The sequence below is a fragment of the Camelus ferus genome, chromosome 17, assembly GCF_009834535.1.
Source record: "Camelus ferus isolate YT-003-E chromosome 17, BCGSAC_Cfer_1.0, whole genome shotgun sequence".
In the NCBI taxonomy this organism is placed as follows: Eukaryota; Metazoa; Chordata; class Mammalia; order Artiodactyla; family Camelidae; genus Camelus; species Camelus ferus.
In genome coordinates this window covers 24,454,925-24,475,063 of record NC_045712.1, presented here as the reverse complement: position 1 = coordinate 24,475,063, position 20,139 = coordinate 24,454,925, and the positions used below count along the sequence as shown (strand labels likewise).

Here is a 20,139-nt window from a genome sequence, read left to right as displayed (position 1 = left end):
TAAAAACATTTGAAAACTGCCCAAGTGAATTAACTTCCCTCCATTTCTTCTGAGGAGGTAACCTTCTAAGAGAAGGCTATGCTCAGCTGCCCTGTGCCAAAATTTTCCGTGAGATGATGAGTCTTTGGAGTCCTTAAGGTGGGGCTTTTGTCTGTGTGCCCCAGTTGGAACATGAAGAAATTTTAAAGACTCAGTTTTTATCTTTAAATTTTCATTTGTCCTAAAGCCCATAGCTCATCTTCTCATAAAGTTCATTTTGACCCCTCTGCTTTCCAGAGACTTTTGTTAACCTACTTTGTTTTGTCTGCCTAGTCTAGTGATCACATATAAGCTCTGGGAGGTCTCCAAGGAGATCCTTGTAGAAGGGCTGCTCCAGCCCAGCAGGATAGGCACAGTCCAGAAGCAGAAAAGGCTGAGCACCCTGTTCCCAGTAGCCCCTCCAGACTTCAGTATGGTACTCTGACAGCATATAATGACAGAGGATGATGTAGCCAAAACTTTCCTAGGAAGAAAGCTAGATTATCTGTCTCACTTTGTAGTACTTCATTATTATAGGTTAAGGTTTTCCAATTAACCCCATGCTGCAGAGGTTCCAAGCCCTCCAGGCCTCCCTTAGCAGAGAAGTAAACTCACTTTCAGGGCCAGAGTTGTTACCTTCACTTTCATGATCACTGGGGCCATCTCAGACCCTTCCTTCTCTCCTTGCCCTCTGTGGATTGGGGGAACACAGCTCTTGTGACTGGCCATGCTAAATGTTTTTTGGGTTGGTCCCCAGGGCGAGTATGTATCCTGCCTTCTCTCACTGCTCCGCCAGATGTGTGACACCCATTACCAACACCTCCTGGACAACTTCCAGAGCAAAGATGAACTCAAGGTAGGCAGAAAAGCACTGACCTTTCACCGGGAAAGGAAGCGTGCAGCTAAAACTGTGGAGGAGTTTTCCCCCTGCCAGGGGGTGAGTGCAAGTGACCAGTGCTGCCAAGGGTGTAGGATTTATCAGCCCCACTGTACAGCTGACTGTATGGCTTCCAGAAGCTAAAAGCCAGCAATATTCCCATACAGCCAGACCCCAGTTACTCTGGCAAGTTTTCCCTGAATGATAGCAGCCCTGTGACAATGTGCCTCTATGAGAGGCTACTTTGGGCCACGCTGATTGTCAGCAAACCAGGACTTTTCCCTTTCTTATGAACTCAACAGTCAATTTGTAGATTGCCCCTGAAACAAGTATCACTGTTTAGTAACTATAGTAATAATAGTGATGACAACTTTTCTTCAGTAAAATGTGTATCTGGAAGTTACCTGTAGAGAGCAAAAATGAGCACTTTCCATTGGCTGCCAGACTGGATCCAGAAAACTGAGGAACAGATAGTGCAGAAAAATGGACCTATGATCGGATGACAGGAGAGTATTCCCAAGTTTTGAATAATATCAGCTGCTGACAGACCCCTAGGGCTTTGCATTAGCACATGCTACTCAGTTCATCCCTGGATAAAGGAACTGTTACAAACTTTAAGGTCTATACTCTGCCTCCATCCAGAGTCAGGTCTCTTGCATTTCATAGTAATACATTACACTGTTTCTCTTTTGTGATCCTTACTAATCATATTGTATCAGTTAATAAGTATCACTTGTAACTTTCCAATATCTGATCCTGCCTGCCTTTTCACAGACATGGGTCTCTGCACATTGTTTTCATTAACTCATTGCAGTGAGGCCAGCCTGTCTTCTGGGAGGGATGACCCTGACAGCCCTCGAAGCAAGCCAAAAGTTAGCTAGAGCCAGGAGCTCACATCCAGGTCAAGCAGTTCTTGAGCTGAGTTGTGGAGCCTAGTTCTGGCTGTTCTAGATAATTTTCTCTCTCTCTCTGTGTGTGGCTAATTGATTCTCAATCAGAAGCTGAGGCTAGCATCATTCTCTTACTTTTTAATTAAGTATTTGTTTTTATCACAGCAATGTGTGTGTGTGTAATTTTAAAAGCCAAAAAATATTACAAAGCATGTAACATAAAACTGGTTCCTTGGCTCAGCCTGACCCATGTCTAATCACTACTCCTGTAAGCAGCCACTTTGAACTCTTGCTGTTCTTCAGGCAGCTTCTACTGACATTTTAAATTTTAAATTTTAGTTACTATTTCTTTCTACCACAGAAAATGAGGCTGACTCTCCTGAATCATTCCTCTCTCTTTCACACATGTCCTTCCTTTCATTCTTCCAATATAGTTTGCATACGTCTTTGTTTAAATTGGTCAACACTTCTTTATAACAGCTAAGTAAGTACTATGGTGAGCCAAGATTGTATTATTACAGTTCTTTTCTTGTAAAAATTTTTGTTTTTCCTGGAATTAATTGCCTCTTTTGTTATTTTTTTATTTATTTTTTGTTTTCTTTTAGTTTTCAAATCTGGCTAGGATCTCTTTCTCCCTCTATCAGTTCTGTAATATCTACCTCTTCTTCCAGCTTTCCTCGTGGTCAAATCTGTCAGTTGCTGTCAGATCACTTTTTTCCCCTTGAGACTTGCCCTGTTTTTATTTGTTTAGTCTCTTTCATGTCAGAGACTTTCCTCCTATATGTGTAGACTCCTGGATGTCAGACTGTGTCTGTAAGTGAGGTTCTTTGGTGCTAATTAGAAACTGTGTGTGCAGGGCTTGTCTCCAGCAGACTTTCCTGTAGATGACTAAAGAGGGTCTGACTGTTTGGTCATAGCATCCTCTAATTCCTCTATGTGTTGGCCTGTTCTCTTGGACTTGTCTGTTTCCTCAGTGGAAACTGTTCCTATTGATGGAGTAGCCTGTCAGTATTTGGGGAACCAGATAGCAAAAAGAGAGTCCAGGAGTCTTCCAGTACAGCAGGTAAACTTTCTGTCAGTGCCTATCTCATTTTGGCACTTCAGTACTCAACTGTTGCTGTATTCTTGAGGACAGATCCTCAGTGAGCAATACTCCAGAGGGCAGCTGTCAGCCTTCTGACAGGGTGAAGAAAGGCTGGTCACCTAGTGGCATGAGATGGCAAAAGAGATCTTAGGAAGACAATAAGCCAGCCTTCCTGTTTTTAGCCCTCATACCCAAGTCCCACAGAGATGCCTGGTGATGCCTACAGTTTCTGAGATTCTTGCTTCCTGTTGCTGTCACCTCCAAAGGCCCTTGGCTGTAGGCTTTCTCAAATAAACTACATCAGTTACCATGAGAGCTTTCAAAATTTATTGACCTCTTTTGATTACTGTGTTCTCCTCCCTTCTCTTCTTTGTCTCTGAGGGGGTGTGTATTTCTGTTGCTTGACTGTCATTTTAGGGAATTTGAGGAGAAACAGAAATGAGGGAACATGTTCAGTCCACTGCACTGAATATAGAATTCTGTGCATGTGTTCTTTTTTGTGACAGCCTTATTGAGATATAATTTGCATATTATAAAATTCACACTTTTAAATTATACAATTCAGTGTCTCTTTGATTATCCATCTTAAAAGACTTTCTCAAGTAGCAAGATTAAGTTAATAATTTAAAACTTCCCAAAAAGAAAAGCACAAGACAAGTTGGCTTAATTGGTGAATTCTACCAAATTTTTAAAAAAGAATTAATACCAATTCTTCACAAACTCTTCCAAAAATAGAAGAGCAGCTTTCCAACTAATTTAATGATGTCAGTGTTACCCAGATACAAAAATCAAAGACATCACCAGAAAAGCAAACTACAAACCAATGTCCCTTATGAATATAAATATAAAAATCTTCAGCAAAATACTAGCAAATTGAATCCAGCAACCTACTAAAAAAAATTGCATGCCATGATCAAGTGGGATTTACCCCAGAAATGCAAGGTTGACTTAACATATGACAATCAATTAGTGTGATACACCATTAAATAGAACAAAGGACAAAAAAAAAAAATGATCATCATTATGGATATAGAGAAAGTATTTTTTAAATCCACTAAGCTTTCATGATAAAATCATACAACAAACTAGAAATAGAAGGGAACTTCTTTAAACTGATAAAAGCATCTTTGAAAAACCCACAGCTAACATCATACTTAATAAAAAGACTGAATGCTTTCCTCTTAAGATCAGGAACAAGAGAAAAATGTCTACTCTAGCCAATTATATTCATTATATTGAAGGATCTAGCTAGGGCAATTAGACACAAAAAGGAAATAAAAGGCATCCAGATTGGAAAGGAAGAAGTAAAACTATCTCTATCTTCAAATGACATGATTTTGTACACAGAAAATTCTAAGGCATCCACAGAAAACAGTATCAGAATTAAGAAACAAGTTTGGCAAGGTTGCAGGATGCATAGTCAATATACAAAAAACAATTATGTTTCTTTACACTAGCAGTAAACAATCCAAAAATGAATTTAAGAAACCAGTTCCACTTACAGTATCATGAAATGGATAAAATAATTAGAGAAAGATATAAAGAAGACCTAAATTAAAGGAAAGACATCCATGTGCATGAATTAGAATACTTAATATCATTAGGATCACAATACTTACTGAAGTGATCTACAGGTTTGATACAAGACCTATCAAAGTTTCAGCTGCCTTTATGCAGAGAGTGATAATCTGATCCATAATTCATATGGAAATTTAAAGGACTCAGAATAGCCAAATAGTCTTAAAAACAGATAACAAAATTGGAGGATTCATACTTCCCAGTTTCAAAACTTACAACAAAATAACAGTAATCAAGATTGGTACTGGCATAAATATAGATATGTAAATCAGTGAAATAGGATTGAGAGTCCAGAAATAAACCTTTATATTTATAGTCAGTTGATATTCAGTAATGGTGCCAAGACAATACAATTAGGAAAGAAGAGTCTTTTCAACAGACTGTGGTGGAACAATTTGATACCTACATTCAAAAGAATGAAATTGTACCCCTACCTCACACCACATTAAAAATTAACTAGAAGAGGATCATAGACCTAAATGTAAGAGCTAAACTATAAAACTCTTAGAAAGAAACGTAGGAGTATATCTTTATGTCCTTTGGTTTAGCAGTAGTTTCTGAGATATGACACCAGAAAAACAAACAACAAAAGAAAAAATAGATAAGTTAGACTTTGTCAAAATTAGAAGCTCTTGTATTTCAAAGGACACCATCAAGAAAGTGAAAGACAACCCACAGAATGGAAGACAATATTGGCAAATCATATGTCTAATAAAGGACTTTTACCTAAACTATGTAAAGAATTCTTACAACTCAACAATAGAAAGACAAATAACCCAGTTTAATAATAGGCAAAGGCTTTTAATAGACATTTCCCCAAATAAGACATATAAATAGTCAATATACACATGAACAGATGTTCAACATCATTAGTCATAAGGGAAATGCAGATCAAAACCACTGCTACTTTACTTTGAAAATGGGTATAATCAAAAAAACAAGTATTGATATTAATTCTAACTTAAACATTTGGTAGAATTCACCAGTGAAGCCATCTGGTCCTGCGCTTTTCTTTGTGTGAAGCTTCTTAATTTTTAATTTGATCTCTTCACTTATGATAGGTATATCCACATTTTCTGTGTCTTCTTAAATGAATTTTGGTAGTTTGTATCTTTCTAAGAATTTGTCCATTTCATCTAGGTTATACAATTTGTTGGCATGCATTTATTCTTAGTAATCCCTTATAATCCTTTCTAGTTCTGTAGCATTGGTAATAATATCCCTTCTTCCATCCCTAATTTTAATAATTTGAGTCTTTTTTCTTAGGCTAGCTAAGGATTTGTCAATTTTGTTGATCTTTTTAAAGAACCAACTTTTGGTTTCTTTTTTCCTCTATTTTCCTCTTCTCTGTTTCATTAATTTCTGCTCTTTTATTATTCCCTTCCTTGGGCTTGCTTTAGTTTGCTCTTCTTTTTCTAGTTTCCTAAGGTGTAAGATAGGTTATTGATTTCAGATCTTGCTTCTCTTTATTATAGGCACCTAAGCTTTAGCTTCATTTGTTAAGTTTTGATTTGATATGATTTCACTTTTATTCATCTCAGAGTATTCCTAAGTTCCCTTGTGGTTTCTTCTCTGATGTGTTGGTTATTTGGAAAGGTACTGTTTAATTTCACATTTTTAAGGTTTCCCAGATTTCCTTCTGTTATTAATTTCTAACTCTCTTTCATAGTGGTTGGAGAACGTGCTATATTTGATTTCAGTTCTTTTAAATTCATTGAGGTTTTGTCTGTGGCCTAACATGATCTACCCTAGAGAAGAGAATGCACGTATCCTTCTATGTGCATTTGAGAAGAATGTGTATATTCTGCTGTTGTTGGATGAGTGTTCTATAGATGTCAGTTAGGTCTAGTTAGTCTGTAATATTGTTTAAAATTTCTTTCTTCTGCTGATCTTCCATTTAGTTTTTCTGTAGATTATTGAAAGTGGTACACTCCACTTAGTCTCCAAATATCATTGTTGAACTGTCTGTTTTTCCTTTAAGTTTTGTCAGGTTTTGTTTCATTCTAAGACTCTGTTTTAAGTGCATATGTTTATAATTCTGTCTTCCAGATCTATTGACCCCTTTATCATTATAACATGTTTTTTTTTTTTGTTAAGGTCTCTTGTTTGATGTTAACATAGCCATACCAGTTCTCTTTTGGGTACTGTTTTCATTGTACATTATTTATTTTTTTTACATTACATTTGTGTCTTTGCATCTAAAGTATTTTTGTATCTTGTAGACAGCATATAACTGGATTTTGTTTTATTTTTTATCCATTCTTTCTACCTCTGCCTTTTGATTGAAGTTTACATTTACTGTAATTACAGATAAGTTGGGATTTACACCTGCCATTTTGCTATTTGTTTTATATCAGCCTTATGTCTTTTTTGTTCCTTTATTCCTCCATTTCTGCCTTCTTTTATGTTAAAAAAAATACTTTTATTTAGCATGCTATTTTAATTCCCTTATTGTCTCCTTTAGTATATTTTTAACGTTATATTCTTAGTAGTTGCCGTAAGAATGACAATTAACAATTTAAAACAATCTAATTTGGATTAATACCAATTTAGTTTAATAGTATACAAAAAATTTACTCCAGTACAGGTTCAATCCTTCCCCTTCCTTTGAGCTATCATTGTCATGTAAATTATATCTTATACATTGTAATCTCATCAACACAGTTTTATAATTATTGCTTTATGCAGTTGTCTTGTAAGTTAAATAGAAGAGTTACAAACAAATGTACATATATACTGTCTTTTATATTTATCTATATAGTCGTCTTTCCTAGTGCACTTTATTTTTTCATGTAGATTCAAGTTACTGTCTAGTGTCCTTTTGTTTAAGTCTGAGAGACTCCCTTTAGTATTTCTTGTAGGGCAGGTCTACTGCTAACATTCTCTGGTTTTTGTTTTTTTTTTTTAATCTGAGAATGTCTTAATTTCTTCTTCATTTTTGAATGATAGTTCTCCTAGGTTTAGGATTCTTGGTAACATTCTTTCAGTACTTTGATATGTCATCCCACTGCCTTCTGGCCTCTATCATTTCTACTGACAAGTTGCCTGTTAATCTTATTGAGAATCATTTGTACACCATGAGTTGTTTTTCTCTTGTTTTTAAGATTCTCTCTTGTTTGGGCATCTGTCAGTTTAACTATGATGTGTCTATATGTAGGTCTCTTTGATTTTATCCTATTTGGAATTTACTGAGCTGCTTGGATGTATAGATTAAAGGGTTTTTTTTTTTTTTAATCAAATTTGGGGATTTTTTTGGCCAGTATCTCCTCTCTTTCTGATATTTTTAGTATTTGTATATTTGAACACTGGATGATGTCTGATGCTCTGTTCATTTTCCTTCATTTTTTCCCCTTTTTGTTCCTTGATATAATCTCAGTTGCCCTATGTTTAAATTCACTAATTCTTCTGCCAGTTCAAATCTGCTTTCAGCTCCTCTGGTGAAATTTTCATTTCAGTTATGGTGCTTTTCAATCCCAGAATTTCTGTTCAATGCTTTATAATAATACCTATTTTATTGATGTTCTCTATTTGGTAATATATTATTTGTATACTTCTATTTAATTCTCTAGGCATGATTTCCTTTAGTTCTTTGAACATATTATAATAGCCCATTTAAAGTCTTTTCCTAGTAAGTCCAACATTTAAGCTATCTCAGGAAAAGTTTCTCTTGACTTCATTCTTGTGTATGGGCCCTACTTTCCTATTTCATTTCACGTCTTACAATTTCTTTGTTGAAAACTGGACAACTTAAATAATGTAGCAGTTCTGGAAATCAGATTCCCTTTCCCCTGCCCACATCCCTAGGGTTTATTGTTCTTTTGTTTTTGTTGATGTTTGTTTGCTTGTTTAGTGACTTTCCTGGACTAATTCTTTAATGTCTATATTTTTTATTGTGTGCAGCCACTGAAGTCTTCAGTTAGCTTAATGTTCAGCTAATAACTGGACAGAAATGCCTTTAAATGCCTTAAATCAATGTCTTCCACACTTTCTAGATGTCTGTGTGTGAGGCTTGGAGCTTGCCTTCATGGTTCAGCAGTTTACCTCACTGCCTTAGACTTCACTTGCTTGCATAGAGCCTCAAAGTCAGCCAGAGGTGAAAGATTAGACTTCTTAGATCTTTTCTGGGAATGTGTATAGCCCTGCACACGTATGTGGTCTTCTAGGTTCTTAGGAATATGTCAGGGCTTTTCAAAACCCCATGTGATTGTCTCATTCCCCAGATTCTTTTAAGTGTTTTTACCATTCTCTTGTTTGCTTCAACTGATATAATTGCTTCATACATCTGGGATGTTAAATCTTTATGGCTGATTTTTTTCAACAAATGACCTTGGGATAAGGCTTTTCTCACTTAGTGAGCTCTGAGTCTGGTCAAATAAGACCTCTGAATGGGGCTTTCTCAGGTTGCTGCCAAACAGATCAAACAGTAACAGTTCTTTTAGGATGGTGCTTTTTTGGGAGCTCCAAAACCAGTTTGTCCCGTCTAGTGACTGCTAGGCTACTGGTTTTCACTACTACCATGGTTCTACAGCTGCTTGTTTTCAAGGATACCTTGAAGGTAGGGAGAGAGAGAAGATGGGAATGGGAAAATTTAGAATGCAATAAGGCTCACTATTCCTACTGAGGTTCAGTCATTTTTCTTGAATAATACTCCTTGGATTGTTGCAAACCTTTGATTAACCAGTCTTGGCCACTGTTCTTATTGTTTTCATGGAGAAGCACATTTTTGGAGGTATTTATTCTGCCATTCCTAATGTGCTTCTCCTGTCATTGTGTTCTTAACATCCAGGAGAGCAAGTTCTTATGGTCAAGTGCTCAGGGGCCATGCCCCAAAGATTGAAACTTATGAACTTAGGTGGATACCATTTCTGCTGAACTCCCTGTGCTTTGGTCTTTAGGTGTGGGCTGAGCAGCTGTAGAGTTGCCTCTGTTCTGCCCAGTTTGGGTCTGCTCCCATCTGGCCTGTGAGAGTGCCTTGAACTCACTCTCATGCAGCACTCTAGGAGAAAAGCAACTCACAAAGGGAACCAGAGTCTTACCCACTGGTCCCACCCATTCTTATGGTCTAGAGGTCAGGAGAGCCCTGTTGAGGAAATGTATGCTGCAGTGGTAGTGATGGTGTCTTACATGAGATTTTCCTCTCTGATCAGGAATTCCTGCTGAAGATTTTCTGTGTGTTCCGGAACCTAATGAAGATGAGTGTCTTTCCGCGGGACTGGATGGTGATGAGACTTCTCACAAGCAAGTGAGTGTGGAAGGGCCCTACACCAGCATCCACAGAACTGTTCTCAGACTAAGGAGAGTGTGTGTATGTGTGGGAAAGAAAGCAAAACAGAAATCAAGGTCAAGGCCATGGGAACAGAGAGGAGAGGGTAAATGTGAAAATGTTTGTAGGCACAATCAGCATGACTTGGCCATTTACCATAAGTTCAAGGAGAAGAAAGAGTCAATGATAGTTCAAAAATGCATTTTTAAGTGCCTGACAGATGATGTCATGGTAAGGATAGAGAAGGAAATATAATACCCAAAGAAGGATTCCTCCCTGAGGAATTTCTGTTCATTTGGCCTCTGTTGCTCTGTAGTTTCAGGCAGTATCCCAAGCCCTCTTGATTTGATTTATATTGTCTACCAGACACTGCTTACCTCCCACAGATTGTGCTAATTACCTACCAGAGACCTGGCTGTGAGGCTCTGACCACTTCTGCCTCTGGCCATAGAATTCATTCTAAGGCTGACTGCAAATTTTCTGCCCCATTCATATTTCTATCCTGCGCTTCTAACTGGCAAGCCAGACAAGTATTGCAGATGGTAAGGTACTGGCTCATCCAGTCTCCCTCCACTCAGGAGAAAACCACTCTCTAGCTTACTGCCTCCTCCCACTGATCTGCATTCTATGTTGGCATTATGCAGAATGTAGTGAAATTATTTATATTATACATATATTAGCAACGTATTAGCATGGTTTTTCTCCTTTGTACCTTTTATAGTGCTCTTTCTTTTCTTTTTTCAAAACTGCAAACATTGTATACACAACAGAAGAATGATTATAAAAAGAGTTGCACAGATACTTCCTCAAATAGTGGATTTTCCATTTAACTCCCTCTTGTTTCTATCTCTTAGCTCTCTACTGAGGGTTCTTCAGGCTCCCCAGACCATTCTGCAGGAGCAGCCTCTTCTTTCAAGGCTTTTACCTTTCAAATTTGTTACCCACTCTGCTGATGAACTAGTCTCTCTAATGCACTATTTGCCTTGCCCCTCTTCTGCACCAAAGCTTAGGTAGTTATTGTTAGTTGTAAGCTCCTTTTCCAGGCATCCAAAGCCCTCTGTAATCAAACGCTTACCTACCTGTCCTACTTCTCTTCCCCCTCCCTCAACCTATGCCCTCGTTTCCAGCAAGTCAGCCTCCCACTACCCACTATATGTGCCCGGGCTAAAATTGAGAATGATATTCTAGACCAAAGGCTGAAATCAAATGACTTATAGATGAAAATAATAATATATGACAAAAGTAGGGGTTTAATAACTATAAACTCCTATTAACAAGGGAAATAATAAGATTATACTGTAAGTCCTTTGGTGATCATAATATATGTTCATTATTCAGTCTTTGATCTGGAAGAAACCTTGAAGAACCGTCAAGCCCACTCCCCTCCTTTTATAGTCAGGGAATCAGGGGCCCAGAGAGAAGTAGTAGCAAGGCTAGGTAACAGCAGAGCGAGATCTAGAACCCTCTCTTGTGTTCTGTGCTGTTCTGCCAATTTTGTGGGGTTTGTGCCATCTGTCTCTTTCCTTTCTAGTCACATCTTACATGTGAGCTAGTTGTACTCCAGAAGTCTGTACACGGGCCGTAGACCATTGATGCAAAGCTAACTAATGCCATTGTTAGTCTTTTAACTCTGCCAACACCTTGTTCCCTTACTGCAGTATTATCGTCACTACTGTCCAGTACCTGTCTTCTGCGCTACACAAGAATTTCACAGAGACAGACTTCGACTTTAAGGTAGGAGCTTCTGAGATCCATCACTATCTAGGGTAATAACCAAAGGGTTACAGATAACCCTAGGGTAATAGTAAGCCAAAAGCCAAGTTCACTACTTTTGTTTTGTTTTACCTAAAACAACCATTTTCTTTTGCTCACAGTTTTGCAGGTCAGGAATTTGAGAAAGATTCAGCTAGGTGACTGCTAGGTGACTGGGGGCCTTCTTAATATGTTCATAGCTTCCAAACTTGGTAGTGATTAAAATATGACCTAGGAGTCCCCCTGTTGGAGATGTTGGGAGCCAGCCATGCATGAGGACGTTTTCTAGTCCAGAATCAACACGTTGTTTTCAGAGAAGTCAAAAAAAGGGGGGGAAAGTCCTGTTTGCAAAGATATTTTTTAAAAATCAATATCTTAACATTGTAAAATGAATTCTGTGCTACATGCATATATTTAGAATCTCTCCTTGCAAGGTTAAAGGCTTAGGCTGTCACATGTTTCCTCTCTCTCTGTCTCTCTAGGTGTGGAATTCTTATTTTAGCCTGGCAGTTCTGTTCATAAATCAGCCAAGCCTTCAGCTAGAAATCATTACTTCAGCCAAGAGGAAAAAGATTCTAGATAAGTAAGACATATGTCTCTTATTCATATCCCTACCATGTGCCCAGATGGGATTATATTTCCATGAGAGGCTCCTTCAGAAGTCCACAAGGTTCTCACCGGGGTAGCTTCCCAAGGAGCTAAATGTGAAAGTTGTTTAGAGCCAAATGACTTAGTATTTTGGGAAGCATTAGAAACAGTGCTGAAGTACTGGCCTCCTTGGGTTTGTAGCCCCATCTTCCTGAACCTTCTTCTGCTAATAGCTGATGCCTGTGTTCTATTCCCAGGTATGGGGACATGCGTGTGATGATGGCTTATGAACTGTTCAGCATGTGGCAGAACTTGGGTAGGTCTTTTCTCCATATTTTTCCCTTCCACATATTGCATAGCCAAATAAAAAGTGACAAGACTAATAACTTCCCCCAAGTTTTATGAATGTTAGCTCAAACCCAAGAGACCTTTACATATCTTTAACATAACACCTCAGATGGATGGCAGAGTGTAGCACATGTGCACAAAGCCCTTGGCAGGGAGAGTGGACTGAGAAATAAGACCCCAGTTATACATATGCACAGTCCCTTTTTTGGAGAACTAAAGTCAAAGGAGAAAAAGATGAGGACTACAGTAGTTTTTCCCAGCTTGAGAACTCATGCCTGTAAGATCCTCTGGGCTCTTCCTGCCCCAGTCCAGATGTTACAGGCCCAGAAGCATAGATCTTGGAGATACTCAGCACATGAGCAAGGGCAGCTATTCAGTTTAATTAAGATTGAAACACTTCTTGGGTCTCCGGTATTCAGGCATCCAGACCAGGTTCCTGCTGCCAATTGCATGAAGATCGCATGTAAGAAGGGAATTGCAGTCCCTAGGTCAGATTGATTTTAGTCTCCTTTCTTTTGACAGCTTCTCTTTACAGCTTCTCTAATATCCACTGCTTTGGATCTGAAATTTTTAGAGTTTTTAGTAGAATCCTTGGATCACCCTGGTGACTAGGTGGGCCATCCTTTGGTACTATAGGTTTCTTAGTGGCCTGTCAGGATGCTAGAGAAGCTGCTTTTACTCTTCCTAGTGAAGTCTGCTTTCAACTAAGCTCTGAAGTCTTAGGAATGATTGCCATAAAATCTTAAGAGTCCTCTGTTAACCATCCCAGTCACCAACACGAGAAGCAGCACGCAAGATACAAGTTATTCCCGCCAGCACCAAGGCCTTCCATCCGTAAGTGGGGATGCATGTCCCCAAATAGGCTTTCTGGGTTCAGTACTCTTACTCCCTGTATCTGGCACAGTTTGGGTATAGATTTTAACCTTGAAGTTGAAATTCCCAGGAACACAGGAGACTAACAGCTGTACCAAAGACGAAGATTAGAATATATAGAATCTGCCTCAGAGCTAACATCTGCTCCTCAGATAGCTTTCAACATGGAAAAAATCAAAAAGGTGTCAAATTTGGCTGATAAAGCCATTCCTGTCTCGTTGTTTTTGGTGGAAATGACATTTTCTGGTCCTCAAGAACTGACTTTACTTGATTGTAACAATTATTACAGAGTCCCACAGTTTGTCTCCTTGGTCTCTGAAGGACTAAAAGCAGAGCTCTGGAAGATAATTCTATTACTGTTTTGCCATTGCAAGGAAGAGAAAAGTTCTGTCCCATGGTCCTCAAAACTGGTCCTGGCTTCACATAATATGTCCCACATGGCAGTCTAGTCACAGGGAAACTCATATCACCCACTTCCCATGGAAAGGCCTCATTAGGAAAAATGAGGAATGAGCCAAGCTGATCTGAATAAATGTAGTGCTACCATCAAAAATGCAATGTGAAGACAAGAGATAGGGGTGGAGTAGGGATACACATAGAGTCTCTCAGCCAGTCTGTCAGGGTAGGACTGTGTAGGAGGCTCCTGCTAACTCAGGAGGGGCCCTCTTGGACATACTTGAGCACCTCAATGAAAGAGGTCCGTGACCTTCAGACCTCTCGTGGCTCGACCTAGGACTGAACATCCTCATCACTTACATGCCTCTGGGCTAGAGGCAGAAACTGCAGAGATAGAGCATTGTGTTTAAGCAGAAATTGATGGATTTTCCTTGCTAAATAAATGCTATAAACAGACCATCTGAAACTGTTGCAGGGTACTCAGAAATCCTATTCAATTTAGAGTAGTGAACTCTGTTCCTTGACCTCAGAATGATCTTCAGGTAGTTTGTAGAATCTCCCAGTAAATTCTTTAGAAAGACCATTTGTGCCTGTTGAACATTTGTTTTAACAAGGCTGGTCCAGTTTAGTCCTTGACCTCTAAAAAGCCAAGAGAAGGGAGTATCTCAGAAAACCATAGGGGAGAACTTGCTTTGGTCTCAGATGCTTCCAGTGCAGATCAGATCATGTGCTGTGACCCCACTTGGGAAGCTTCTGTGGAAGAAGCAATGCAAGCATGAACTAATATCTGTTGGGTTTTGTTGTTCAGGTGAACATAAGATCCATTTTATTCCGGGAATGATTGGTCCTTTTCTGGGTGTGACACTGGTCCCACAGCCAGAAGTGCGGAATATCATGATTCCCATCTTTCATGACATGATGGACTGGGAGCAAAGGAAAAATGGCAACTTCAAACAGGTAAGACAACACCTGGCAGTGTTAAGGGTGCTGTCCCCTGCAGTGGACCCCTTTTGCATGGATCTAGATGTCCAGGCTATATAGTTCCATTAGGATGGGCTATGACGTGGCTATCTTGAATCTTGTTCAAGGGTTCCCTTACTTTCTGGCCAGAATTGATTTGTGGATTTTCTTCATGAAGTTAGAAGCCAGAAAAGAATCAAAGGAAAGAAATTGAACATCATGTGAAAGGAACTTTCTGATCAAGTAGAGAATGGCTGAGACTAACTTCCCAGCTTCATTCAGGAGAAGGCTGGGAGTGTGTTGTCTTTCCTCCCCGGAAAATCCCCAAGGTATATGGTCCAGGTATTGGTAGGGCTAGAGCCCAGACCAGATGACTTCTTGTAACCTAGAATTTCATAGGCTCCTACAGAGAAGGGTGGGTCCATGAGGTGTAAGCCCTCAGCTTCTGATAAAGTGGCTTCAGGCTGTCCCTCTGTGCAATTCTTCTGCCACCCCTAAGGTAGAGGAGGTAGCCCCTGCCCTTTTATCTATAGCTCCAGGGACTAGGCCTAGAACCAATAGAGGTCAGTGGTAGAAAAGCCAATTTTAGCTAATAAAAGAAATAGCTTGCTAGCAACAAGAACTATCCACTGTAAGCTGAGAGTTCCTCTTTGCTGGTGGTTCTCAAAGAGAAGCTCCCAGGAGACCTCTAGGGGAGATTTCTATATTGGCTTGGGGATTGTACCAGTTCCTGACTAAGCTCACTCTCAGCCCTGTGATTCTGGGATGAACCAGTGATCTCAGAGTGAGTGACTGTAACAGTGAGGAGCAGACCAGGCAAACAGTAATTTTTAAATTATTTATTTATTTTTAACTATTTTAAAATTTAGATTAAAATTCACTCTTTGTGATTTACAGTTCTATAAATTTTGGCAAATACATAAAGTTATGTCACTACCACCATGAAGATTTTTTAAATTCCTTAGTTTCTGTTCTGTGGAAAGTGTAAAGTATTCCAACCAAGGGTTTTAATGTAGATTTTTTTTTTTTGCACCTATGCTGTTGATTGCTAAATGTGATAGTCTCATCATGATGCTGAATACATGTGTCTTTTTTTTTTAAGGTTTTTTAAATTCCTAAAAATCACATCTTGCTCCTCTTTTGTGGTCAGACCCTTCCCCTACCTTTAACCTATGACAGCCATTGATCTCCATCTCTATAGGTGTGCCTTTTCCAGAATGCCATGTGAATGGAATCATGTAGACTGTAGTCTTTTGAGACTGGCTACTTTCACTTCACATAATGCCTTTGAGAGATTCATCTGTGTTGTTAATGCTGTTGCTGAGTAGTATTCCATTACAGTTTATTCATTCACCATTTGAAAGACATTTGGGTTATTTACACTTTTTGGTGATTATGAATCACCAAAAATTTCTTTACAAGTTTTTGGATGACTATAAACTTTCATTTTAGGTAAATACCTAAGAATGGGGTTGTTGGTTATTATGGTAAATGTATAGTTAACTTTATAAGAAGCTATCAAACTGTTTTCCAAAGTGACTATAACATTTTGAAATCCCAGCAGCAGATTTTGAAAATTCCAGTTGATCTATATACTCATCAGCATTTGATATTATCTGTTTATTTTAGCCGTTCTAATAGGTGTACAGATGTTCATCATTTTGGTTTTAATTTCTGTTTCCCTAATGACTGATGATGATAAACATCTTTTAATGTGCTTGTTTACCACCTTTATATCTTCTTTGGTGAAATTATTTATTCAGAATTTGTATTCATTCTTAACTAGACTGTTTCCTTATTGTTGAGTTTTTAGGGATCTTTATATGTTCTGGATGTAAGTTCTTTGTTGAATATATGATTTACCAATATTTTCTCCCAGTCTTTAGCTTGTCTTTTCACTTATTAACCAGCATCTTTCATAGAACAAAAGCTTTAAATTTTTATGCAGTCTAATTGATCATTGTTTTTCCTGTATGGGTCTTGCTTTTAGGGGCATACCTGAGAACTCTTTGCCTAATTCAGGACCATAAAATTTTTTTCTCCTATGTTTCTTCTAGAAGTTTTATAATTTTACATTTAGATCCGTGATCTATTTTTTGAGATAATGTTTGTATAAAGTGTGAAGTATAGCTCAGGCCTTTTTTTTCCTTTTTGCATATGGATATTCAACACCTTTTGTTGAAAAGATTATTCTTTGTCAAAAATCAATTGACCATATACATGTGGTTCTCTTTCTGGACTCACCTGTCTTTTCTTTGATCTGTATGTCTAATCTTTCACCCATACCACATAGTCTTGATTATAGTAGCTTTATAGTTAGTCTTAAAATTAGGTGGTGTGAATTCTCCAATTTTGTTCTTTTTTTTTTTTTTAATATTGTATTAGCTATTCCAATTTGTTTTCTTATAAACCTCAGAATCACCATTTCAGTATCTACAAAAATTCCATCTTGGATTTTTATTGGGACTGTATTATAATCTATAGATCAAATTGGGAAGAATTTATATCTTAATAGTACTTAATAAATACTTCTAGTCCATGAAGACAGTATTTCTCTCTATTTAGGTGTTCTTTGATTTCTTTCATTAGTGTTTTGTAGTTTCAGTACACAGATCTTGCACATGTTGTTAGATTTATATGTAACTATTTCCTGGTTTTGGTGCTATTATAAACTATTCTGACTTAAAATTTTTAATTTCCAGTTGTTTGTTGCTAGTATATAGAAATATAGTTGTTTTGTACAGTAACATTGTATCTTGCAATGTTAAATTCACTTAATAGATCTGGAAGCTTTTTTGGAGACTCTTTGTGATTTTATATTTAGATAATCCTGTCACCTGCAAAAAGTCATGATTTTATTTCTTTCTTTCTAATCTGTTAGCCTCATTTCTTTTTATTGACTCGTTTCACTGGCTAGGACCTCTTGTCTAATGTTAAAGAAGAGTGATGAGAGTGGACATCCTTGCCTTGTTCTTAGTCTTAGGGGAAAGCATTCAGTGTTTCACTGAAGTATAATGCTAGCTCTAGGTGTTTCATAGATGCTCTTTATAATGGGTAAATAGTATTTAAGATAAGAATCCATTTTTGGAATGTGCAGCTCTAATGCCTTCAGAACTTCAGGAAATAACGACTTCAAACAGAAAGAAATTGTCGCTTTTGTATGTTGGTTCAATGTGTACCTCCTAATTGTGTAAAATGCACAACTGCCTGATGAAGGAACCCAGTTACCAAGAAGCAGATGACACTGCAGAACTGCACCGTAGGTCATCAGAGTCCACCAAAAGAAGATCCGGGCTGCACTGCACCACCACTAACACTGAAAACGGAAGGTTAGCTTTGTGGAAGCCTAAGTTGGAGCTCATTTGTTTCGCATTTCAGGACTCAGTTGATGAGCTGTGTTCTTTCCCCCAATAAGACTGTCATGAATAATTAATATCTAACAAGCCATACAAATCTTATTGCCCTTGATTTAAAAAATCTTGCTCTAGATTCCCTTTGATATTACATATTTTTAAAGAATGGTCTATTCTTCCCCACATTTCCACTTCCCACCCTCCTGTCAATTCAGTCTAATATATATTGTGCACCCACTTTTGTAGAAACTGCTGTCTCACATAACCTTCTAATCACCAAAATCCAGTGACTTTTTGGTCTCGGTTCTAGTTAGGCTTTCCACAGCTTTGGCTCTGTTTACTACTCCTGTACTTCTTACCACCTACTAAAACGATTTCTTCTAATTATAAAAATAATACTTATTTAATGTAGAAAAATTAAAACTGCAAATAAACTATAATGAAGAAAATTAACTCATAATCATACTACTATTAGTAACTCAAGGGGGAGAGGGACCAAGTATGTCTTTTTTTAGACTGTATTTCCCAATACATAGAGATTTTAAAGTTAAAAAGTGAGATCATTGTGTACATTGGTTTTTAATCTCCTTTTTTTAGTAACACCTTGTCAGCACTATCTCTTCATGTCAGTTAATGCTCCCCTGCACTACACTGTCAGTTTAGAGGCTACATGGTCTCCCATTGCATGGCTTGGACCACAGTGTAGTTTGTCATTCCAAATTTTTACCATTAATATTGAGAAAAACATGCCCATTTCTAATTATTTTCTTAAGTGAATCTTTCACCTGTAATTGCTGGATCAAAGAGCAAAACCATTTACGTTTGTACAATACTGTTTCTTCAGACAACCACTGTTCTCTGTAGACTGCTCAGACCCCAGGCCACCTTTTCTTTGTGTGCCCCATCCAAGCATTGCACATTTTGAGCCGGGTAGGCCATTGTCCCTGCCTCCTCTACCAGATGATGAGTTACTGGGGCCAAGTCTATTTCTTGTGCTTTTAGTTCTTAGAACCTATGCCTGAGACATGGGGGGTTCATGGAGATGAAAATCAAAGCTAACAATCATTGAGCACTTCCCATGAGTTAGGGCACAGGGATGCTGAAGAGAAGTATTAACTGCCATTACATTTCACAAATGAGGAAGCTTAGGCTTTGAGAGGTAGATATTTTGTACAGTAGGCAGCTGGTTATGTCACAGGACAAATATTTTTTGAATGACAAGGTGTCACATCAGGAATATTGGTTTTTTAGAATAAAACGAACTCCGCAGACCTGAAATTGTCAGTATTTCCAATTATGACGTGATATATTTGAAGAACTTATTAGCATTCTGTTTGACTTAGAGACATTGATTTTGCATACATTGATCTTCAGTGTCCCTGTTTTGGATTTCTCAATTTCTCCGAGTAACTTCTTCCTTTATCAGCACTGCAGAGGGTAATGAAGTCATGTCCCCAGATTCTTCCATCACTAGATCCTTTGCCCAGTACAGAAGTTCTAACACTTGAATAGGCATCAAAATGACCTGCAGGACTTGTTAAAATACAGACTGCTGCCCTTCAGCCCCTGACTTTCTGATCTAGTGGAGCCTGAGAATTTGCATCTCTATTTTTCTAACAAGATCTCTAGTGACTGATGTTGCCGGCCCAAGGACCCGTTTTGAGAACTCCCGGGAGTTGCTGCACCCATATTTGCACTGTTATGCTCTCTGCCGCTCCAGGTCCCCTCCCCACCTTTGCTCTGTTCTGGAAAGCACAACATGTACCTGCAAGTGTGAAGGGAGATCCCTCCCTGACTTTGCATGACCCCAGGCAAGTCCCTGGTGGGGCCTCTTCTCCACACAGAGAAAGCCAGATGGCCTCTCTCCCTCAGGGCTCCTAATCTCAGACTTTGTATTTCCTCTGAAATGTATATTCAAACAGCTGACTTCTCAGGCCAAACACAAATGTACGACAGTCTTCAACCTGGCCAGAGCAGACCACTATAAAAAGGACCATATTTATTCATCCATTCTCATTTTCTGCTGATGGGATTTCAGAAACTGTAATTGCCTTCAGTGAATTTCCTAATTCAATTATTCTTTTATTACTTCATTGCCTTAGGACTCTGGCCCTATGTGGAGTGAGAAAATGCTTTCATTTTTATTTTTATTTCATTAA

At 38.3% G+C, this 20,139-nt stretch overlaps 1 protein-coding gene across 9 annotated transcripts in view; it reads left to right on the top strand.

The window, feature by feature from the left end:
• DOCK3 (dedicator of cytokinesis 3) overlaps positions 1-20,139 on the top strand; it is a 299,241-nt gene that overhangs the window by 235,025 nt on the left and 44,077 nt on the right. For all 9 annotated transcript variants that reach the window (XM_032458413.1, XM_032458418.1, XM_032458411.1 and 6 more), the window contains 6 exons: positions 776-874; positions 9,595-9,689; positions 11,369-11,444; positions 11,945-12,045; positions 12,308-12,366; positions 14,476-14,624. In XM_032458413.1, the coding sequence (XP_032314304.1) occupies positions 776-874; positions 9,595-9,689; positions 11,369-11,444; positions 11,945-12,045; positions 12,308-12,366; positions 14,476-14,624 (579 nt within the window). The remainder of the gene's footprint in view (positions 1-775; positions 875-9,594; positions 9,690-11,368; positions 11,445-11,944; positions 12,046-12,307; positions 12,367-14,475; positions 14,625-20,139) is intronic.